A 25,692-nucleotide genomic window follows, 5' to 3' on the forward strand; every position below is an offset into this window, starting at 1 on the left:
AATCATGTAAATAATAATAATAATGGTATTTTTATATAAGCTTAAATTTTATGGCGTTCACCGTGCAATGACTAAAGAAAATAGTCTAATAACGAGGCATATAAGCACTCGACAGAAAAAACAAGGCTTTTCTATCCATGTGTGAAGGTAACACAAACAGTCATGTTAACAAAGGGATGTGGATTCGCGTCCCACGCGGATGGGAAAGCATTCTTTTTTCTGTCGAGGGCTTATATGCTCGGTTATTATGCTAGTTTCATTAGTCATTGCACGGTGAACGGAATAAGCTTTGAGCTTATATAAGAATACCATTATTATTATTGACAGGATTGTGAAAGACGGCACCGAATAATAAAGCCATTCGCATCGAAAGTATAAATATATATATATATATATATATATATATATATCCTGTGGTTGATTTCTTTGACCAATGACAGTGCTCCACCATGGCTGCAGTCACATGACTGAAACAAGTAAAGCAATAAAAATCTATGCCATTTTAATCCTGAGCAAGGCCGGGTATCTCTGCTAATGTATGATAAATTCAAAACAACCAAATAAATAAGCAAATCACTTGACAGAGTAATTTGAACGGAAAAGGTTTCAGGCAAATTTCATTTTCGTCTAAATAAACAGAATACCCATAAAGGTTACATTTCATTTTAACTCTTTTGTTGACGCCATTTCTGTTGTTGAGATGATTCTCTGGGTTTCTTTCAATTATTTTAAATATAACAAAGAATTTAGCAAAATAACTTAGTTAACATTAAGCTAGTGTTAGGAACATAAATTGTGACTAAGGTTTGGTGGAAGATTTTAATTCAGAACTTAAGAAAACAAGACATTTGTACTCAGAGCCAGAGTCAGTTTCAGCCAGGTTGGTATCAAAAGGGTTAATACAAAGTAACGATTTTTTTTTTCACTTACTTGTTCTGTTGAGAGAATAAATCTGGAAATATTCAGATATGGCTGCATGATTAAGAAGCTTGCTTTGTGACCACATGGTTTCAGGTTCAATTTCCTAAAGAATATCCAAGGTTACTTACTTCTCCTTGCAGCAACATCCACCCAGGGTGGGTTGAGCCAGCTCCGACCAACAAGTTATTTCATGTTCGGAGTTTCAGCGTGAATGCAAGTTCACATGTGGTCCCTGGACATATGTATACACACTTTGGGATAGTGTGGTTTGTAGCAGTCCATTTTGCCATTGATTATTGACCATAACAGAGAACTTGCTGACCAAGTCACAGCCAATTATCAGAGCAGATGTCACCGGGGTTTGAAGGGGGTTCTAGAGACATCTTTAACAAAGACTAAGTAGGGGTGCTGGTTTAGTCGCTGACAACCCAACCATGCAACAGGTTGTACTGGATTCCATGTTCCCAGTTGCATTCATGAGACTTAATACAAAAAGAGCATTATCAATGTAAATTGAATTGATTTTGACTAAGGTTTGAAATTTAGGTTGCATATCAGGTTTATTTTTTAAAAAATCAATAACTGTATCACAATACTTGCCAATTTATAAGCAACAATTGGCAAAACCTGACAATCACTGTATCACAATTTATAAGCAACAATTGGCAAAACCTGACAATCACTGTATCACAATTTATAAGCAACAATTGGCAAAACCTGACAATCACTGTATCACAATTTATAAGCAACAATTGGCAAAACCTGACAATCACTGTATCACAATTTATAAGCAACAATTGGCAAAACCTGACAATAACTATATCACAATTTATAAGCAACAATTGGCAAAACCTGACAATAACTGTATCACAATTTATAAGCAACAATTGGCAAAACCTGACAATAACTGTATCACAATTTATAAGCAACAATTGGCAAAACCTGACAATAACTGTATCACAATTTATAAGCAACAATTGGCAAAACCTGACAATAACTGTATCACAATTTATAAGCAACAATTGGCAAAACCTGACAATCACTGTATCACAATTTATAAGCAACAATTGGCAAAACCTGACAATCACTGTATCACAATTTATAAGCAACAATTGGCAAAACCTGACAATAACTGTATCACAATTTATAAGCAACCTGACAATCACTGATGTTTGCTGAAACCTTTCGTATTTTCTGTTCTGAGTTAAATTATTCACTATTTTATAAATGTGTTTAACCCTTTTGATACCAACCCAGCTGAAACTACCTCTGGGTCTGTAGTACAAATGTCTTGTTTTTATAAGTTCTGAATTAAAATCTTTCATCAGATCTTAGTCACAATTTATATTCCTAACATTAGCTTAATGATTAAGTTATTTTGCTAAATTTTTTGCTATATTTAAAATTAATTGAAAGAAACACAGTACACCCCCAACAGAAATATGGTAACAGAAGGGTTAACATAATTAATTTAACCCTTTTGTTATAAACCCAGTTGAAACTACCTCTGGGTTTGTAATACAAAAGTCTTGGTGGTCCATTGTGATAGGTATAAACTCCAAGCAATGTAAAATGTAGCCCAGACCATGTTTACCAGCATGAACATCAGACTTCAGAAAGTAGTTAACCATTTAATGGTTTTAATAAATTTATACAGAAAAAGTAAGCATTATACCGTTCAGTATAAATAAAAGTCAACTTTATTATATTTAAGCCATTATTTTTTCTGCAAAAACCTATTCTGACATTAAATGAGTCAACTTCTAGTACGAATATTTACAGTTTGTACGTCTTTTTCAAAAAAATTCTGGAAATGATCTATTCATGTAATTTATACACCCCCTAAAGTCTATTTCTATGTTTGCAGAAAAAAGTACATGGGTTTTTACAGTCTGTTGATTCTACTCTGTGTTATACCTCAGAAGAAATCAGCTTCTCTACAAACATTTTACTTACCAAGGCCAGAGAGGGACCCTGGGTACTGATAAATAACTTATGTTGATGAAATGATGAGCATACACTTATCAAATTTAATGGCGTAAAGAGAAAACCATTATTTTTCAGTTTAAGACCATCTCTGACTGAAGGGTTCCTTTAGCAGAAGTCACTTATAGCACCCTAGGGTAATCTTTGCTGCCTGACCCCTGCTTCCAAATAATCATTACTAAAAAATTCACAGACACTTACCTGTTTGGCAATTCTCTTTCGTCTAACATTTATGGATTTCAATAGAGACAATGACTTCAAACTGCACCCCACCACCTAACACACACACACACTAACACGTAGGCTGCACATTTTGTCTCTTACCTTCTATCACCAATATGTCCGAGTCATTTTATCTGCTACTCCTCAATCCAAATGGCTCTCTAAGCAATACTCTTGTAGACATAGCTGCTACTTATGCTGTATACATTCCACTTAACAAAAGCAGCACCCAGACTCCCCATCGCATTGAGGAAGTCTCATGATTGTTCTAAACCAGAGGCTGGTAAAGTTGTCAACATTGACCCCTGGGTAGAAGTCTGTGTGGCAATCTAAGGGCTGCGATAAACACCTGAAACAATTTTGAGCATTAAGGCTGCTGAAACACCAGCAAACTGAACCTGGAAGAGTGTAAGTAATTTCAGGTTAAAATCCATTCATTTCACTGAATTCACAGCCAAACACCAATACAATGACTGGTATTCACTGAATATATTTCACATTCAGTATTTCAACTGTTTCAATATGAATTTTTGTTCTTCTTCTTGCCAGTGCCGTCTAATTGGCCCTTGTGCCGCTGGCATGTAAAAAGCACCATTCAAGCGTAGTCAATGCCAGTACTGCTTGACTGGTTCTCGTGCTGGTGACACGTGAAAAGCACCATGTAAAAAGTGGTTGGTGTTAGGAAGGTCATCCAGCTGTAGAAACCTTGCCAGGTCAGATTGGAGCCTGGTGCAGCCTTCTGGCTTGCCAGTTCTCAGTCAAACCATCTAACCCATGCCAGCATGGAAAGCAGATGTTAAACGATGATGATGATGTCATTCAATTTCTTTCTTTCTTATTAAAAAGCAGTAATGACACAAAAGAAAGGAGTCATTGATTTTAAATCAAGAAATATTTTTATTAATTGTAGTTTTTAATTTTATTTTAGAAATTTACATGATGTGGATTGATAAGGTAGTAAAGATTTCATGAAGGGGCCAATGACAAAAGAAGTTTTCTGACCCCTGTTCTAAACTAATAATACAACAGCTTTTTTTTTTTTTTTTTCGATTATTCTGTCTCTGTTTTTGCCAAATTCCAACCAGTGGAATTGTGACAGTCTTCCAATCTTGTGAAGACCGACTTGTTTAACTCTGCCAGCAACCAGCCAATATCTCAAAAATAATCGGGGTCCATAAATGTCTGAAATAGCAATGCCTGGAATATTTCTGTACAACACACTTCATGTGACACTACAGAGATGTCATGTCTTGGAGTATTTTGTAAAAAAAAAAAACACTAACACTTTTGACATTAACAAAAAAGTTTTAACACAAGAAACATCAAACCATGGGACCCATTGAGTGGCTTTCTCATCTCATTGGCCACAAGTTTTGTTAAACCTGTTTCAGGCTCTCTCTAATCCAATTCTATCAACACAGTGAAGGGACATGGCTGGGGTTTCGGGTATTTGCCTCAAGATTATAAGGTCATGAGTTCAATTCCCAGCAGTGCATTGTATCCTTGAGCAAGACACTTTATTTCACATTGCTTCAGTCCACTCAGCTGGCAAAAATGAGTTGTACTTGTATTTCAAAGGGTCAGCCTTGTCACATTCTGTATCTGGATGAATCTCCCTGAGAACTATGTTAAGGGTACATGTGTCAGTGGTGTACTCAGCCACATGCATGTTAATTTCATGAGCAGGCTGTTCCATTGATTGAGATCAACTGGAACTTGCATTGTTATAATCAATGGAGTGCCACTTTCTATCAGCACGACTCTCCCACAAAGGCTAGATGTCTCCAACTATTCTGTTTTTATCCATGGGAACATGCCTGGCTAAAGGGAAATATCTTCCTTGGAAGCAGGTAAGGTTTGGTGACAGGGAAGGCATCTGCCCATAGAAAATCTGCCTTGGGATATTCCATCTATGCCATGCAAGTATGGAAAAGTGGACAGTACAATGAGGAGAGTGAGATCAATGATCAGCTCAAGGTGTCTCCTCTCTGCATACATTGTTACCATTCCCATGAAGACAACGGCACCTTAACTGACTCCGTAATCTTCACCACCTGAGTGCCATCTGTATGTAGTCTAGGTATTTCTCACTGGATACATACCACTTCCATGAACAAAATCTTCAATAACACATTATATTGGGGCCACGAGAGACAATCTAATCTTTTGAATAAGGCCCTGTCCACATTTTCTCCTTAGAGATACTGACCCTGACCAGAAGAAATTCAACCTGGACATCATTTGTATCGACCACATCAATTTAGAAAGGTCTGCACAGAATATGAATACTGGATCTGGTCTCCAAACTAAATTTTAAAAATAAGTTATAAATTCAAAACCATGTTCACCATTTAACATGTGAAACCTTAAACATCTAAAAATCAAAACCTTTCAATCAATATTGAGTTGCCACGTAAGAGCTGTAAATTACAACAGCTTGCAGATTACAATAAAAATCTATATTTAATATATGATTTTTATCTGTCAATAAAAATCTATATTTAATATATGCTTTATTACTGGAAATACAGGAGGGAACATGTTGGTTATTCTGATTTCATAAGGACACACAAATATATAGCAATCAATGTATGTAGTTGTTGCTAGCTGGTTTTTTTTTTCGTAATAATTAGGTAATACTTGTATATTGTGAATATACAAGTTGGTGGGAAAATTCTGTTCATACCAAAAAGAACTTTCTAGAAAAACGTCCTGTGTACGGATATACTTTATGTCTGCTTGTAGAGAGCAAGTTATTTCTTGTAAGTTGTGAATAAAATACTGGCTTTAAATATTGGCACACAAGGTCAGTAATTTCGGAGGAAGGGCTTACTTGATAACAACCGCAGTGTTCAAGTGGTACTTATTTTATCAGCCCCAAAAGGATGAAAGGCAAAGCTGACCTTGGCAGAATTTGAACTCAGAATGTAAAGTTAAATGGAATACCACAAAGCATTTAGCCTGGTATGCTAATGATTCTACCAGCACACTACTATGATGGGCTCAAATTTCAGCAAAGGGTCAAGAATTTGGGAGGGAAGGCTAAGTCAATTACATTGACCCCAGTACTCAACTGGTATTTATTTTATTGATCCCAGAAAGTTGAAATGCAAAGTAGGCCTCAGTGAAATTTGAACTCAGAATGTAAAGAGAGATGAAATGCTTGCAAAGCATTTTAGCCAGAGCGCTAACGACTCTGCCATCTTTCCCCCTTCATTTGTTAATGACATTGGAATTCTAGAAACCCTGAATCAGCCAAGTGGTTGTGGTTTCAGCCCCACTGTATAGTACCTTGGGCAAGTGTTGTCTACTATAGATCTGAGCCAACTAATGAGTGAATTTGGTAAATCATCATCATTGTTTACTGTCTGCTTTCCATGTTGGCATGGGTTGGAAGGTTTGACTGAGGACTGGCAAGCTAGGACAGGGTGAGGAGGTTGGCATCAACCATGATCGGATGGCACTTTTTATATGCCACTGGCATGAGAACCATTCAAGATGGAGCTGGCATCGGCCACGTTTGGATGGTGCTTTTTACATATCACTGGCACAGGGGCCAGTTGGGGTGAGGGAGCTGGCATCAACCACATTCAGATGGTGTTTTTTACATGTCACCGGCACGGGGAGCCATTCAGGTAGCACTGGCAACGATCGACACATGAATGGTGCTTATTGCATGCCACCAGCATGGGAGTCAGAAACTACAAATTCCTTTGCTTATATGTGTGTGAAGACTTATACTGCAATTCCATCAAAAAGCAGAGTGTTGGATGGTAATGTTTGGAGATATTCTTTGGATGGTAATGTTTTGCTGCTTTTGAAGATTAAGTGGAATGAAAATGTTCTGACATGAAAAACAGTTAAGAGTTAACAGGAAGGGCAATCAGCAGTAAAAACAAAACCATAATAATTGCTATTCATCTAACTCATGCTAGCATGGGAACATGGACATAATACAAACAAATAACACAATTATACTTTTGAAAGGTTGTTTACAATCTGCCCCTTCTTTTACTTTAGCTTTTTCAAAGTTTTATTGACTCAAAGACCTAAAACTTCTGACTCTGTTATTTTGCTTTTAGCATCAAATATTCTTTTCTATTTTTTTTCAAGGTTTATTCTGGCAGAATGAGTCATGCTTATGACCTTCACAAGTATTTTTTTTTGCACATTTGCTTTGTATTATGTGGTTATTTAAAAAAGTAAACTAATGCCACAATATCAAAGTGGTGCTAATGGGAAGGTCATTTTGTCAATGAACACACATGCACTGGTTCTATTTTACTTCTTTCTAATCATCATCATCATCATCATCGTTTAACGTCCGCTTTCCATGCTAGCATGGGTTGGACGATTTGACTGAGGACTGGTGAAACTGGATGGCAACACCAGGCTCCAGTCTAATTTGGCAGAGTTTCTACAGCTGGATGCCCTTCCTAACGCCAACCACTCAGAGAGTGTAGTGGGTGCTTTTACGTGTCACCCGCACGAAAACGGCCACGCTCGAAATGGTGTCTTTTATGTGCCACCCGCACAAGCCAGTCCAGGGGCACTGGCAACGATCTCGCTCGAAAATCCTACGGGAGCCAGTCAGGCGGTACTGGCAACGGCCACGTTCAAAATGGTGCATCTCATGTGCCACCTGCACAAGAACCAGTCCAGGGGCACTGGCAACGATCTTACTTGGCTTGCCGGGTCTTCTCACGCACAGCACATTTCCAAAGGTCTCGGTCAGTAGTCATCGCCTCGGTGAAGCCCAATGTACGAAGGTCTTGCCTCACCACCTCAGCCCAGGTCTTCCTGGGCCTACCTCTTCCACGGGTTCCCTCAACTGTTAGGGTGTGGCACTTTTTCACGCAGCTATCCTCATCCATTCTCACCACATGTCCATACCAGCGCAATCGTCTCTCTTGCACACCACAACCGATGCTTCTAATGTTCAGCTTTTCTCTCAAGATACTTACACTCTGACGGGTATTCACATTGACATTACACATCCAACGGAGTATACTGGCTTCAGTCCTTGCGAGCTTACGTATGTCCTCAGCAGTTACAGCCCATGTTTCACTGCCATGTAGCATGGCTGTTCGTACGCATGCGTCATGCAGTCTGCCTTTTACTCTGAGTGAGAGTCCCTTTGTCGCCAGCAGTGGTAAGAGCTCTCTAAACTTTGCCCAGGCTATTCTTATTCTAGCAGCTACACTTTCAGCGCACCCACCCCCACTACTAACTTGGTCGCCCAGATAGCGGAAGCTATCGACTACCTCTAGTTTTTCACCCTGGAATGAGATAGAAGTTGTTTCCTGTTTGTTTACAGTCTTTATTGCACCTGAACATCTGCCACAAACAAAAACTAACTTGCTAGTTAACCTGCCTTTGATGTTGCTGCACCTCTTATGTGTCCATAGCTTGCACCGGGTACATCTTATAGAGTTACTACCTACTCCTTTTCTACATACTGAGCAGGGCTATCTACCGGAAGGGGTTTGTGTTTTATCTACCTTCCTACTTATTAGGATTTTGGTTTTAGCTAGGTTGACTCTAAGGCCCTTCAATTCTAGACCTTGCTTCCACACCTGAAACTTCTCCTCTAGTTCTGATAGTGACTCCGCAATTAGGGCAAGGTCATCAGCATAGAGGAGCTCCCAGGGGCAACCTGTCTTGAACTCCTCTGTGATTGCCTGGAGGACTATGATAAATAAGAGGGGGCTGAGGACGGAACCTTGGTGGACCCCTACCTCTACCCGGAATTCATTGCTGTACTCATTTCCAACCCTCACCTTACTGGCAGCATCTCTGTACATGGCTCGCACAGCTCTCACTAACCATTCTTCTATCCCAAGTTTCCTCATTGACCACCAGATAAATTATCAGTTATCTAAGGGCAGTGAGCTGATAGAATCATTACCCCATCAGGCAAAACATGTAGCAGCATTACTTCTAGCTCTTTCATTCTGAGTTCAAACTCTACAAAGGATGACTTTGCTGTTCCTCCTTCTGGGGATTGATAAAGTACCAGTCAAGTACTGGGGTTGATATGATTGACTTGCTGCCTCACTTCAAAACTGCTGGCCTTGTGCCAAGTTTTAAAGAAAATTTAAATGTTCCTCTAACTTAGCAGTTCAACAAAAGAAACCAAGAAAATAAGCACTAAGCTTAAAAAAAAAAAAAGTCCTGAGGTCGATTCCTTCGACTGCCCCAGCATGGCCACTGTAATGACTGGAACAAGTAAAAGGTAAAAGAATTATTATTAATTACCTAATTAACCAATTAACAAATCAATTGCTTGGCTAATCATTCGATCAGATGACCTGATTAAATAATTAGAGAAGCAACTGTTTAGTTTGTTATTCCAGATCTTGTCAGGTGTGATACACCTGGAGTGACAAGGGCAGGTCATTGATGAGGAATGACAACAAAAGGACTATGATGAACAAACTGATTGATCGATTGAACAAATGATTAGTTTTGAATAATTAAATAGTTGATTAATAATTTGTTTTTGTTGACAGGATGAACAGTAAAGTCGACCTTGACTGCATTTGAAAATTAACAATACTAATAATAATAATCCCTTCTATTATATGCACAAGGCCTGAAATTTGGAGAGAGGGGACTAGTCAATTACATCGACCCCAGTGCATAATTGGTACTTAATTTATCGACCCTGAAAGGAATGAAAGGCAAAGTCAAACTGAGCGGAATTTGAACACAGAACATAGCAACGGGCGAAATACTGCTAAGCATTTCGCTCGCTGCCTTAATAATAATAATAATCTTTTCTACTCTAGGCACAAGGCCCCAATAATAATAATAATAATAATAATAATAAAGTGATCTAGAACCAGTGATTTTATTAGCAAACTGATCCTCCCAAGATACAACAATCAAAGATAATCTTTGGTTTATAATCAAAACTTTAATCTTTTTACTGACAGCATTAAATGAGAGACAAATGTTATCCATCTGCAGAATCTTGGACCATCACAGACCAACTTCCGCAGAATCTTTGATCCTCCTTTCAGCAGTTTGGTGACTGGAAGTAAAAACTTGTTTAGGGTGTTGTACCTAGAGACACAATGAGGTGCCTGAACAAGATTTGAACTCCTGAATTGGTAGTGCAATATCTTAAAAGTGTATAAGATGGTCCAATGGGAAAGGTGTGTATATGAGCAGTGAGCCTGGAAGACATAGCAGCTAAATCTACTGTCACATTCTGCTGTTGATAATAATAAAAGATATAATGGATACTGTAATCCTAAGTATTTTGGCAGGAATCTTTGATCATAGGGCTGGGATTAAGCACACACACACACCTTGCTTTGTCTTGGCCCCTCAACTCTTTGACAGTGATTTAGGACATCTCAAATCTGACCACTACAGTTGATTTCTTCCAGAAAGAGAGAAAGACAGGCAGGAAAAAAAAGTGAAGAATCAACCACAGGACAGTACAGGGCTGGTATCTTATTTATCAAGCCCAAAAGTTGACCTTAATGGGATTTGAACTCAGAGTGTTGACAAGCAGAACAAAAACCCACAAAGTATTTTATTTGACATTCTAATCAATCTGTTACTTGGCCACCATATATATCTGTGTGTGTGTGTGTGTGTGTACATACATACAAGACACACATAGACATATATATATATATATATATATATATATATATATATATATATATATATATATATATATATAGAGAGAGAGAGAGAGAGAGAGAGAAAGAGAAATACTATTCCATTACAAAATGCTTCAATGCCAGAATTTCTTTAAAATTTCCTCTCATTGATGTGAGATTTGAAGTCAATATAAAAATTATATTTTTATAAACATCAATATATGAATAGGAAGACCTGAAGATAATAAATACATGATTGCTGTATATACCAAAAGAATGTTATATTCTAAGACAGTGAAAATATTTCTAAAAAAAAAAAAATAATATATATTTATTTATATATATATATATATATAATGGTAATACTAAAAGAATACTTCAATGTATCACCTAAAAGAAAAGAGAATCCCAATAATGAATAAAATAAAAATGTTCCAATTCAGAACGATTTTAGAGAGAAATTCTTCAAACATTATTAGAAAATCAAAACCAAAAACTTTTTTTTAAAAGAAAAGACTTTCTAATTTTTTTGTATATTAAGAGGTATAAGTAAAACGTGCTTCATGGTAAGTTGGTTACCTTCTACTTTTGTTAGTACATAGTACTAATAATATATTGCAATCACTGTAGTTGATACAAACTGTTTTTGTAATAATTTAGGTAACAAATCTATTATAGCAATCTGAGGGAGGAGAAAATAGAAAATAGAAGAAAAAATTTGTTCATGCGCAAAATAAAGAAAACCTGGAAAACATGCTTAGGACAGGGTTCGTTGTTACTGTACATAAATTAATAAACTATTTCAATTATATAAATACCGCTTATAATATATATATATATATATATATATATATATATATATATATATATATATATATATATATACTTAATATACGATCGTCCATTTCGAAGGCTGTTCGCACTCTTCTCCTTCTTCTTCTTTACATAACCTATTAAAAGTTGTAATTGTTTTAAAACCTAAAATTTCCCTTTCTTCTTGGATTCGAAATGAAAAGGTCGATAAATGGGTTCCAATAAAGTACCTGGCATGGGCACAGATCCACTGGTCGATAACAGCTACGCCGCCGTCCATGTATTTTGTTAAAATATCCTTCGACGGTATGAAGTTATAAACTTGGTATTTTTTGTTCAACTTCTTTCTTAGTTTTTCCACATCATCTGGATCGTCAGAAGCAATAAACACTTTCTGTAATCCAAATTGTTTCAATAGCTTTCTTATTTGTTTAGCTGCAAACTTCAACGTAGGGACATGGTCCCTGTGAGCACGTAAATAATCTTTACGACGGAGGTGAACGCCCAGATACGGCCCACCAAATGCATTTCGCTCTTTGCGAATCATTTTCCGCCAGTCTGATTCCCAAATGGTTCTGTCAGTCTCGTCTGTAGAATTGAGGAATTCTGAACGGAATTTGTCACCTATAGAACGGAGGTCCTTGGAGAAAACCATGCTTCTTCGAGCACGCCAATATTCTTTGTCGCCGTAGAGGTCATGCAACAAATTTTCAGCACGATCCACCAAGACAGATGTAGAAGTAGTATTCTTCAACAAAATAGGCTTCATTATACCGGCATGGCCTTGAACAGACAGGCATTTAAAGTGCTTGGCGCGGATGTCGTCATAGTAACCAAAAAACCAGCCTCTCCAAAGATTATTTTCATCCAAATTGTACCGTTTTTTCTCCAGACATTCACGCTCATCGATTTTCTCAACAAAATTCCCATCCGTCCAACCTTCTTTATAATGCTGTAAATAATAAACTTGGTCAATATGTCCCTTCGATCCAGTCACTTTCAAAAAGTCATCGAACTCCATCGTTGGTACATGATACGAGAGACTCGCGACATCAAAAAACAGCGACCATGGTATACGTATCTGTCTCCCTTCCAAATTCTCTGACTGCCAGTGATAAAGGTTACCCCAGGGAGGCAGTACTAGTATCCACGGTTCGATCGCGTTGAGGCTTTTGGCTAAATTAGCCACTCGCATATAAACGTCTCGACGAAGGTTGAAGCCTTCGCCATGATTGACATCGTACAATAAATACCTGTTACTTTTTGCTGTCCCAAACGCAACATTGTGTGTCCCAGGTACCTGGTAGGCCACGTCATCAAGGTTACCATGGCAGTAAGTGGGAAGTAAATAGAAAAATAAGAGAGAGACTAAGGCACCGCATGTTTTTAAATTTGCCACGTAGACGGCCATTTTGATATCGAATAAATCAACATCCGGTTGTAAACAAGGGAGACAATTCTAATGAACATTTTTTTTTTTTGTGTGTTGTTTATGTTTCAACCCTGATCAGCTGATCGAAAAGACTTGCGATCGAATGGGGTGTTCCTGCTATAGTAGCGTAGCAAGAGTGTGAGCTGCTTGGGAAAACCTTTGAGCATGACGTCTCTACCCCGGGTCCCCAATCTTATACAAGTTTATACATCAGACCCCAAAATGCCGCCTGCATGAAAACGTTGCCAGAGGAAAACCGACCCCTCAGCTCCCTACAGACGTCAGTTCCCATTCTGAGTGCGATGGAGATACGGATTTCATCTAGATTGAGTAAACCTCCAATGATAGCCACAGGCAGGGCATCAATCTGGCCCCCTGAGAATTTTGCACTAGCTAAAAGTAGGCGACACTTTAACAATCGATCAGATTGATCAAGGAGAAAGTTGAAAGTGACACTTGAACGCAGATTGTTCCATACTCTCTGTTTACGTCTACCCTCCACAGTAACAGGAACAGACAAACCTAGCTCTCTTTCCATTGTAATAGAGCTTCATCCATCTCCCTGTTGTAATCCCCTTCCACAAAAAGCGAAATGGGAACCCTTCCAACTTGATCAGCCACAACTTGGGGCAAGGCATGACGGTTAGGCGGTAGGTTATCACAGATGTTAGAAAAACCTGTGCAACCTCCGCCCTCCCTAGCCAAGATAACGTCTTGTGACCTTGCTCCAGTCTTTCTCCATCTGTAGATCTGGCCCAAACCAGACTCCGAACAGTTTAACCGGGCCCTCCATCCAACGTCCTACGACGCTGTTGGGAGGCATCGACTTGCCTCTCCAGATGCCGAGTTGCAAACCGACTGATCTTTCCTGGTTAACTTTTGCCTGCCACCTCTTTTACTCGAGGTAACTGCTCCTCATCAGACACGACGATGGTGACATCATCCTTATACCCGTCGCTCCTCTACCATAACATAGATCACACGGATCATCCCCCGCAGCAGCAGCTCAAGAGCCACTACATACAGAAGCGCGGATAGGAGGCAGTCCTGTCGGACCGAACGCTCGATCGGGAACGGTTTTGAGGCTCTTTCATTGGTTCGATTGCGTGAGGAGACTTTTTTTTTACACATATATGTATGTATATATATCATCGGCAGCAGTTAGTGAATAAGTCAAAAACTGAGAGTTTCGTGTATTTGCACTTATCAAACACGAATTTGGCCATTGTCATTCTGTAACTTCTCCCTATTATTATTAATGTGTGTATATATATATATAGAGATAGATAGATAGATGCACACATTCTCATATATGTTGCTATCAAAAACAGCTCTGGTTATTAAAGAAAGGTTTTGTTAGGGGAGATTTTCAGTTTAAATTTTTCTGTTGTCGAAGATTCATCGTTTTGTCACTGGACCCGGAAGTTGTTCGCTAACAGCAGCAGTAATTTTCTTCAGCTGAATGTACGTCATTGATTGGTTAAAATTACCCAAATACGGCAATTTTAACACAAAATAACTTCTAAAATACAAAATTTTGTCAAAAACATTAAGAGTAACACATACTACATAACACATACTACCGGTCTCCGAAGTTTCAGAGTGTTTAGTTGAAAAAAAATAAATAAAAAATCTGTGCATAAGGGACAAGTATTGCGAAAGTTCGCATCTCAAATTTCAGTTTGTGACCATAGACTGAAAGAATGCTGATACTCCTACAAATCATTTCTACAACGTGATATAAGAGGAAGAGACTTTATAAAAGTTGGAGATAGAATTCCTGTTCAGATCAAAGGAAGTTCAGAGTTACCTGCCCCTGGCACCATGTCTTCCTCAGCGATGAATCGAGTCTTGGTAAGGTTTCCTTCTTATTATTACTGTAATAATGGTTAAAGCTATAAAATTAGGAATATTTTGGGAAACTACACTTCTTTATGTGTGTACAATATTTGTACTTTGCAAAAACTTGACTAAAAATTATTATAAAACGTTAAAGTTGGGTGTTCAATCTTGTGTTTACGACGAGAGATTTGAAAATGTTCACACAAAGATTATTTTAAAGATGTTTGTGTGTGTATATATATATATATATATATATATATAGATAGATAGATATAGATATACACATATATATATATATATATATTAGATGGTTGTGGAAGCTGAAATATGATAAACCTCATTCTCTTCTTGTTTATTCACAGTTTCTCTGACAACGAGTCGTCCTTCTGATGACATTGATATTTCTCCCGCATCAGTGGAGGATATATATATATATATATATATATATATATATATATATATATATATATATATATAAATCATTTCTTTGAAGTAATTAACTTATTATGAATAAATAATATATAAGTTATAACTGATTTTTCACGAGCCAACAACAGGGTCTACGTTGTTGATCTCCCTATTAAAAATATAAGAAAATCTCCCTGAAAATTACGTTCTACCGTAGAAAGAACACGTTTGATAATATACTTCTATCTGTGTTTGAAATCTGACGGAATTTTTACTTTTGGTACACTTTATAATCGTTTTATTCTATCAAAATTGCTCTGAGTATAAATAACAACGAATATGATTTTCGTCTCGACTGTTTGGTTATATTGTACGCATTCTATTATTTTTGTTGAGCGTAGGTTTAGAATATAAGTTCCTTTTGGAGATTGTTCACCGACCTGGTTTCGATTCCCAATCGATGCTAGTCCGTTAATATACCCTGGAAAGGCATAAGATCACTTTTCCCTCTTCTCTGAAGCCGATACAGTTCGTCTTGTTCGTAAGAATGATAGCAGGAGGCCAGTTACTTGAGTAATTGATACACGTCGTACCACATAGATGAGATATTGATTCAGTTTAAAATGAAAACATGGGGAGGCCTCTACACAGTCATTTTGTTTGCTAGAAATAGCAGTTCACTCCCCCTACTGTTTTAAGGCAGGGCAGAGAGAGAAAAAAAAAACAGGATTGTACAGTGATAGTCATGACCGGATTACCATTGATCATAGATGTAACCATGGCTACATGCTTAAGAAATCTCTTTAATGCCATTGTGATGAAGGCATGATTGTGGTTAAGAAGCTTGCCTCCTGACCATGTGGTCTTGGGTTCGGTCTCATGCTGCAGCATCTTGGACTCTTACCTTTTGCTATAGCCTCAGTCTGACCGGCTGACCAAAACCTGATGAGTGGATTTTATAGATGAAAACTGAAAGCAGCTCATCATATTCCTTTTGACATAATCTAAAGTCCCTTGGTTACTGGAGTTAATTTCAAGCAATTGTCATACCTATGATGGCTATGGGGCTAGGGACATGTGTCCACAACTGTCCACGCATCTCCAGACAATAAGTAGCCTTCTCTTTACCCTTTTTTAATTCCAACCTGTGTGAAACTGTCCTTGGTTCAATGACACAAACTTCCTGTTTTAAAGTAATCTAAATTAAAACTTCCCATTAAAATCTTCTGTTAATTTATGTTTCAAACACCAGATTATTAACAAGAAAGTTATTTTACTAAATTCTTCATTATTTTCAAAAGTAATTGAAACAGGCAGTTTTGTCTCCTGAAAAATAGAGCAAGAAAAGGGTTAATGGTTTGTCATTATTGGAGAGATCTTGTAGCTTGAGATTATCTCTCTTTCTCAAGTGGCAATGGACTTCGTTGTCATTTACTAATTATGATGCATTGTCTACTGCAGTCATGGGTAACCAGTGTCCTGTAGGACTTTTTGAATGGCAAGCCTGATGCAAAGCTACCTTGACTATTCAATTTTGTTACTCTAATTATTATATGTAGGCCATATTTCCTGATGGTGGCAAAAGTATACTTCCAAAGTTACCCCTGTTTTTTCAGGGCTAGAGTGATGGATAACACTTAAGTATGAACAATAAATTACTTAGATTAATTGCACAGATTAGCAGAAATGAATTTTTTGTCATATAATCTATGTCACCATCATCATCATCATCATCATTTTAACATCCAGATTTCCATGCTTGCTTGCATCTGACAGAATTAGCTGCCATATGATGGATAACACTCTTATAATCTTTTATCTTTGTCTTTTTTCAATCATTAGACTGTGGCCATGCTGGGGCACCACCTTGAAGAATTTTATTGAAAGAATTGACTCCCAGAACTTTTCTTTTCAAGCCTGGTACTCTCTTTTATGTTATTTTTTTGTTTTCTTTTCAGCAATGGGCAACGTTCCATCGAACCTGGTGGATATACGATGCTTCTCACCAATGTCCATTCAAGTCTGCACACATGCTGGCCTATGTTTTACAAGGTAGACACAAACCGATATATCATCCCTTAAGTAAGTACTTGAAATGTCATTTATATATGTAAAAACACACACATATGTGTATGTGTGTGTATATATGCCCAAATGAATTTTGGTTGTCGTAAATCAATAATAATTCATTCCAAATTATGGATTTCTTTAATCATACTTACTGTGATTGAGAAGACCTGGCAAGTAAAGTGGGATCACAGCCGTAGCCTACACCAGTGTCGCATAACCAGCCCATTTAAAAAGTACGTTTGAATCATCGGGCGACATACCATTCTTGAAGGGACCTACTGAGTCAAGTACAATCAAAATTAAATCAAATGGAAATTGTAGTTGTGGCTGGTGCCAGTGCTGGTGGCACGCAATAACCACCATTTATGCATGGGTTGTTCCCAGTGCCACCTGACTATCTCCCCTGTGCTAGTGGCACATAAAAAGCACCATCGAAATGTGGTCGATGCCAGCACCCCCGCTCCGACTGGCCCCTGTGCCAGTAGCACATAAAAAGTACCATCCGACTTCGTTGAAATAGTCCTTCCCGCAAAGAGAAGTTTATGTTTGTTTTCTGTCTGTTTTCCAGGTGACATTGGTGACCATGTTGTTGTGATTAATACAAAACATATAAGCATGAAAAACGAATTATGGAGAACTTGGAAATACCATCATCACACAAGGTGAGTGCTCCATTGAGTATCATTTTGCATGTTTTCCATGGATTTTGGGGTCTCCAGAATAAATAGCTGCGGATCTTTTTTCTGTTGCAACAATCAAATGGCGCAAAGGCATTTTTTTTGTTTTTTAGGATGCTTGGTCAGATTAGAACCGAGAATGATGGTTTTCGTAGGATTGTATGACTAAGAACGGAAATAAATGGAGGTGTTTACTGTGACACAGAGCCACTGATGATCGTGGGGCTAAGAAGTTTGCTTTGCAACCATGTCATTTTGAGTTCACTTCCACTGCACAGCACCTTGTCTACTAAAGCCTCCAGGCTAACCATAGTCTTGTGAGCGAATTTGAAAGATGGAAACTTGGTGGAAGCCCATTTGGCAGTAACATATGACAAATGAATGTCTTTATGGAAACCTGCTGAAAGTTAATGAGAAGATCAGGCTGCGACTATCTGGTCACTGCGTGCCCCACCCCGTACGGGAAACATCCAAATTAATCTTGTGGAACCCAAGATTAGTTAAGATTTTGATTTTGTAAATTTTGAGAATAAATTTTCAACTCATTGATTTAAAAGACTTGAACTACATCATCATCATTATCATCATCATCACCATTTTAACGTCTGTTGTCCATGCTGGCATGAGTTGGGACGGTTTGACCAGAGTTGGTCAGCTGGGTTACTGCATCAGACTCCAGTCTGATTTAGCACTCTACAGGCGGTTCTATGTAGCACTGCACAGGCCCTTTTATGTGGCATCACCACGAGTACTTTACACCATCAGAAGGACCAGTCTTAATACTTCTGCTGTGGGATACAGGGTCTTCTTCAATACAGCAAGGCACCAGGAATCTCAGTCTTTTGTTATCTCACCTGAAAGGTTCAGCATCCTGAGGTCTTTCTGCAGCACTTCACCCCATGCCTTCCTGGGTCTTCCACTTCCACATGTTCCATCTTCGAGAGATTGGCTCTTCTTTATGGTGCTGTCAGCATCCATCCGCATCACCTGTCCCGACCAGCGCAGTCTTCACACAGCAACCAATTCCTTTTATGCCTAACTTCTCTCCCAATATGCTAACACTCTGTCGAACGTGTACACTTACACTTCACGTCCAGCAGACCATACTAGCCCCGTTCCTTTCTAACTATCACATGTCCCCTGCATTCAGGGATCATGTCTCATCACCTCGTGGAATTGCTCTCTTCCTCCATAATTACTGGTAGAGGTAGACTGTGTTCTTGGAAGCGAAGTACAGGAACATGATGTACTGCTGGCTACTAATGATAAAGAAAAAAACGGAATTATTAGCTTTTGTCTTTATGCAGCAGTTTTCAAATTTTTTTGAGAGATTTTTCGGTTTGATAGCAACCGATCCGATTTTGTTTTTGAAAAATTGTTGTGGTTTGGCATAGTTTTAATTTTTGGTAATTACGAAAACCGTAATAATTTTTTGAGAAATTAATAACAAAATGTTTACGTACTTTAAATATTGACTTAGTAACGCACAGTCAATCAAACAAAATGCTACCGCTGTGGAAATTTAATATCAAATAAACTGTTTTAAAATTTCGAAGAGAAAATAAACTGTTGTGTATTTTGCTTTATTAAACGTAATTAGATAGAATAGCGTGATGAATAACATGTTATGTTTTTGAGAAACCTTGAATTATATTATTCAATTTGATGTTGATGAAATGTTTTCTTAAAAAAGACAAGATACTTAAAAGCTCTATAATTTCATTTGTTCATTTAGAACTCTTCTAATACGGAATTAAAGAGAAACAAACAGGCTCGAATTTAAAATTTTTCTTACATTTTTTTTAGATAGAATTTTAGAAGGGGATGATTGTCACAGAAAGTGAAAGATATTAAAAGTATGGTCCAAGGGAGATTATTCCACCATCCTCGCTCTGTAATTATCTCCCTTATATCGTTGTTGAATATATTTCTACCTCGGTCTTACATTTCTATTCTCACAAAACGTGGAGACATATCTACAGAAGTCGTAATCTCTGTAACACTTGCATGTCAGTGTTTTCGTAACTTCCTTCTGAACTGTCCTCTTTGACCTTCCAAACATGGCCTTCCAAACCTCTTCTTCTCTCAGCAATGCCATTCATCAATCTATGTTCTTCGTGCTTTGATGACAAATACCAGAAACTGAGATTTTTCTCAATTAGGCTTTCTTTCTGCATTAATTAACTGTTAGGCAAATTCAGTGATTTTGCTAATGGCTTTCATCATCGTACTTTATCAAATTAACCCTTTAGCATTGAAACTGACCACATCCATCCCAAAATTTTCTACAAGTTTTATGTTCAAATTTGGTCAGATCTGACCTTTCACACTTACACTACAATATCATTCTAAAAATACACAATCATATCATCAAAATCTCAAAGCTATGAGATAAAATGATTAATTTGAATCAATGTGAATGAATAAGAGTTACATTTAACAAACTAATCTGAATGCTGAAGGGTTAGAGTTACAATTAATCCAAAATTACAATTAAATTCATATCATCATCATCATCATCATCATGTGGTTGAGCTTGCTTGGATATTTTTAATCCATGGATACCATCCATCTCAGTCCTGCATTAGTTGAGGGAGGTCTTGGTGGGGGGGGGGGGCATCTAGTGTCTCTGATGAGTTGATCTACAGACATTGTGTTCAGACGATCTGATCAAGCCTGGCCATGCTTTGGCATCAATTGTTGTAGGTCACTTGCCAGTTCTTGTTTAGCTTACCAGCAATGTCCCACGAAGCACCAGTGCCTTTCCCTTATAAGGGTGGAAAACAGGCAGGAGATCTCCATTCAGCTGCTTTCTTGGTGGGTTGAGTTCTCCAAGATACGTTTAAGACTGCTCTGTCACAAAAATCAAATTCCACCCAATTACTTCAGAGTCTAGAATTAGCTGCAAATGGTTTTGGATTACTTGTTGATCCTAGTAAAACCAAATTCATTTCTCACAATCAAAAAGGATCAATCACCAACTTCAGCAGAGACCCCCATCAATGAAGTTGATGATTTCATGTACCTCGGTTCTGAAATAGCCTCATCTGAAAAAGATTTTAAAACTCAGATAGCCCCAGCATGGTCGGCCCTAAACAAACTGGATGTTGTCTGGAAATCTGAAGAAGAATTCTTTCCATGCAGCAATAGAGTCAGTCCTTTTATATGGAGAAACAACCTGGATGCTTATCAAAAAATTGGAATCTAAGTAAGATGGAACTCACACCCAACCGTTCATATCTGTCTCTGCAAAGAAGAGAAAACGTATCTGACTAAAAACAGAAACATTGGTGGGTGGCTTAAAACTTCTTGTAAGTCACTGTACATGAGAACCCACACATTCACACGGACAGCAATGTTGATGTTTATTTATTGTTTGGTGACAGATACAATTAGACGGTTATTGCTTTATAACTGAAACTGTGTTTGTGTATTTTGTAAATTAATAGTTTAAAGCCGCAAGAGTTTTAAACCTGATATCTGTCTGTCTGTCTGTCTCTGTCTGTATATCTGTCTGTCTGCCTGTCTGTCTGCCTGTCTGTCTGCCTGTCTATGTGTCTGTCTGTCTATGTGTCCGTCTGTCTATCTGTCTGCATGTCTATGTGTCTGTCTGTCTGTCTTTCTGTCTGTGTATCTATCTCTCTGTCTCTCTGTCTATCTATGTGTCTCTCTATCTCTCTGTCTATCTGTCTGTCTCTGTATCTATCTATCTGTCTATCTGTCTATTCATCTGTCTATCTATACATCCATCTATCCATCTGTCTGTCTCTCTGTCCATCTGTATAGCTATCTATCTATCTATCCGTCTATTCCGATGGTCAGGTGATCCGTTTGCTGCCAACTCCTGTTAAAAGGAGTGCTGGGCATGCTGTGGTTGATGATGCACAGACAGGCGCTGAGACTGTGATATCTCCGACTCTATGTAGACGATGGTGAACAGGTCTGGTCGCCGTTTGTGAGGCGTGCTTTCCCGCAGCTTGTCTCCATGACTGAACTGCAGTCGTGGATCAAAAAGAGGCCGAGGAATGACGAATGGTACAGCGAGTGTGGCGTTGCTCTCGAGCAACTCTGCTGTCCTGGGTCGACCTTGAGCGACTGCAACACAACCAAAGCTTACTATAGGGGATTAGTGGAAGGGAGGTACGACAATGATCTCGGGGTGAACCTGGGCGTTGACAAGGAATACCTGACCCGCCTGTTCAAGACGACTTTCAGGCCGGGACTTATGGACAACTTCCAGAGATCCCTGGTCTGGCAGTGCTATCGAGAAGTGCTACCTGTTTTGGATAAGCTCTACAGACATGGTTTGAGAAACACGAGGGCCAACCTGCCCGAGATGCGGTCAGAGTGACGAAACCGTTCTGCACGCACTCATGCAGTGTCCAACCATTTCCGACCTGTGGGCTTATGTCGAACGACTGCTGTCGCGTGTGGGACGAGTCGGTTTATCAGCCAAGTCTATCATCAATATCATCACGCCTCCTTCCTTCAAATGCAAAGGAAGAGCTGTTTTTATTGTACTTTTGGCTATGGCGAAAGAATGTGTCTGGTGGACGCGTCTGAAAGGATTAGAGACAAACGCTTTCCTCTCTGGTCACTCTCTCATCAACTTCTTCAAGTATGACTTGAAAAGGAAGGTGAGAGTAGAGAGGGAAGTTTTGTCTAGTGAATGCTTCAAAAAATGATGGGTGAATGTAGCAAGGATGGCAGGTGTGAATGACCGAGCCACCTTGAGCATAATCCTATGAACCAGAAAAAGAAAGGAAAAAAGAGAGTCGCTTACTGTAATGTGTTTTTTTTTTTGCATGACATTATTGCCCGAGGTTACCGTGGTCTTTTCCGTAGGCTTTTCTTTCCACGGATAAACCTAATCTGTTTTCCATTTTTACATTATGACATTTCTGTGATACACGATCCCTATTAATCGCCCTTTTTTTTTTCCACGATCCTTTTTGATCGAAATTCTACCCCCCTTTTTTCTTTTTTTCTTCTTCCCAAAAAGAAAAGAAGAAAAGCTCTACTTTTCTATTTTGTCCCCTCTGTGTTCAGCCCTGTGTGGCCAATAAAGAAACATATCTATCTATCTATCTGTCTGTCTGTGTTGACATATTTGTTTAGACAACTTTCTGTCTGTATATTTGTCTCTCTCCCTCTTTGTGTATATATATATATATATATATATATGTATAGCTGTGTGTGCTATAGACAGAAGAGTATGTAAACAGAGAGGGGGAGAAACAGATAAATAAATGGGAGACGGGGACACACATACATGTAAATAGACAAATAGATAGGAAGATAAAGTAGATAGATATATAGCTTCATAAATATTGTGTGTTACAAGAAATATGCTTATGTATCCATGACATCAAACTATAACAAAATGAATGTGCTTGAGTGAGAATATGTGTACATGTGTGTTCGTGTATAGAAGTGTGTGTGTGTGTGTGTGCATATATAAAACGATCTGTTTTTCCCTTTTATATCAATTTGTATTTTTCAATTAATTGGTTTTCCATACTATAACTGGTCCCTTATAAATATTTGGTGTCATAAACACCCTGTCTCATATGTCATAAACCAGTCATGTGATCACCACATAAAGTCAGTCGTAATACAGCTTAACCTCAGCAAATAATAAACTGAGAGGAAAAGCAAAAACAAGAAATAGGAGTATTACACAGTGTAGTTCTCCACACAGATTATGTGTTCGTTTGAATGTTGCCAAGATTTTCCTAAACCCTATAAGTACTTCCCCATCGGCCATAGGTATCATAATAGTTTCACTTAGCCCAAAACACTTTATTGTTTCTATAACCAGTAGAAGCAGGGAACCGTTTTTCCTGTACAGATTTCTCTCCTCTCTGTAATTGCAACAACCCTAATAAATGTGCTTTTAGTGGTGGTACTTGTTTCTCAAAAGCATTAGTTTACTGAGTCCTGTCTTGCAAACAACTATATTTCCATCCCTGTTAAATGAAGCCATCTCTCAGATGTCACTGTGGAGGTCATTTGGAATGTCTGAACATGCAAACATGCATCTACACCAGTGCTCTGCAACCGGTGTGCCATGAGACGATGCTAGGTGTGCCACAGTGTAACCTGAGTATAATTTTTCCCCCTATACTCTTAGTTATGTTTTTAGTTCAGGTGTGCAGCTGAATTTTGAAAATGTACCACAGGTGAAAACAAAAGAAAATGTTGTGGAACACTGATCTACACCCACGCCTTCCTGAAGTTCCTAAAACCAAAATTTTAGCAAAACTTTTCTAGAATCAAGACACAACAAAACAATAAAGATGGCAGTTGTTTGGAGTGGAAAATAATGAGTTGTTTAATAAAATGTAAAAATGTGTTGGTAATGGTTTTGCTAGTTTTTAGCAGGATTTACATTGCGTTAAACCATCTTTGCCTTGTTTGTTTGTAAAAGTAGAATGGAGAAAATTGAGACTTAGTGACAAGATTTAGTTGTTTTTATAAATGTGTGTACGCATGTGTGTGTGGGGGGGGAGGGGTAAAGAGGGGGGAGGGTCGTGGGTAGAGGCACCATTGTTTGGTGGAAGACCTTGAAGTAAGGTTGCTGAATCATCGACTCTGCGAGATGAAGGCAGATGTTTTGTTTTTTTCTTCTTTGTGGCTGAGTGGCATGAGGGATTATTGTAAAAGATGCCAAGATACATGTGTGCACGTACATGTGTAAATACATGTGTATGTATGTGTGTGTATGTATGTATGTATATGTGTGTATGTATGTGTGTATGTATGTATGTGTGTGTATGTATGTGTATGTATGTATGTGTGTATGTATGTGTGTGTGTATATATATGTATGCATGTATGTATATATGTATGCATGTGTGTGTAGATATGTATGCATGTGTGTGTATGTGTATATGTATGTGTGTGTATGTATATACATGTGTGCATGTATATACGTATGTGTGTGTATGTATATATGTATGTGCATGTGTGTATGTATATGTGTGTATGTATATATATATTTGTGTGTGCATATGTATATATGTATCTATGTATATGTGCGTATATGCGTGTGTATGTATATATGTATGTGTTTATATGTGTTTGTATATATATGTGTATGTGTTTATATATGTGTGTGTGTGTGCATATATATTTCTATATGTGTGTTTATGTATTTCATGTATATATATATATGTATATATATATATATATACACACACACATATTTATAATTATAGCTACATGTCCTCTGATATTTCAGGTATTTTCTGTTTGGTCCCCCTCCATCCCTTGTCTATCCCCCCCCCCTTTTGTTTTTCATTTAAATTTCTTCCAAGAAATCTGCAGCTACACAAAAGAGAAAGAGAAAGAGAAAAAAAAAGACCCACTCAGTGAAAGAGTTATTATTTTAACATCATTAAAGTATCGTCAACATCATATCATTTCAACTGTGGCAGCTGATTAGACAAAAATTTATCTCTGAATATCTTGTTGTTGTTATTGTTGTAACATTTATTTTTGTCAGCTTCTTACGATTGCATTTGTAGCAGTTTTGAAAGGAAACACGCACATATGCAAGAGACTATGAAATTCTGGTTTTTATGGGATAAAATTCCAGTTTTAAAGTGATTTAGATTAAAACTTTCCCCCAAAATTTCATGCTAATCCTTTCGGCCCGGCTGGTTCATATTTGTATCAGTTAAACATTTTATAACCCAAAT

General features: G+C 38.0%; 2 protein-coding genes across 2 annotated transcripts in view; one reads left to right on the forward strand and one right to left on the reverse strand.

Annotated features, from left to right (window-relative positions):
- Nucleotides 1–11,613: 11,613 nt before the first annotated feature.
- Nucleotides 11,614–13,004, reverse strand: LOC106882679 (GDP-fucose protein O-fucosyltransferase 2). Its single transcript, XM_014933439.3, has one exon. The coding sequence runs from the start codon at nucleotides 12,970–12,972 to the stop codon at nucleotides 11,635–11,637; it is 1,338 nt and encodes a 445-aa protein (XP_014788925.2). The 5' UTR covers nucleotides 12,973–13,004; the 3' UTR covers nucleotides 11,614–11,634.
- A 38-nt stretch (nucleotides 13,005–13,042) lies between these two features.
- Nucleotides 13,043–25,692, forward strand: part of LOC106882680 (large ribosomal subunit protein uL13m) — a 33,862-nt gene continuing 21,212 nt past the window's right edge. The window contains exons 1-3 of the mRNA XM_014933440.3: nucleotides 13,043–14,847; nucleotides 17,202–17,325; nucleotides 17,882–17,975. Of these exons, the coding sequence (XP_014788926.1) occupies nucleotides 14,818–14,847; nucleotides 17,202–17,325; nucleotides 17,882–17,975 (248 nt within the window). The 5' untranslated portion in view covers nucleotides 13,043–14,817. The remainder of the gene's footprint in view (nucleotides 14,848–17,201; nucleotides 17,326–17,881; nucleotides 17,976–25,692) is intronic.

The sequence above is a fragment of the Octopus bimaculoides genome, chromosome 8 (genome assembly GCF_046866305.1).
Source record: "Octopus bimaculoides isolate indiv1 chromosome 8, ASM4686630v1, whole genome shotgun sequence".
Taxonomy (NCBI): Eukaryota; Metazoa; Mollusca; class Cephalopoda; order Octopoda; family Octopodidae; genus Octopus; species Octopus bimaculoides.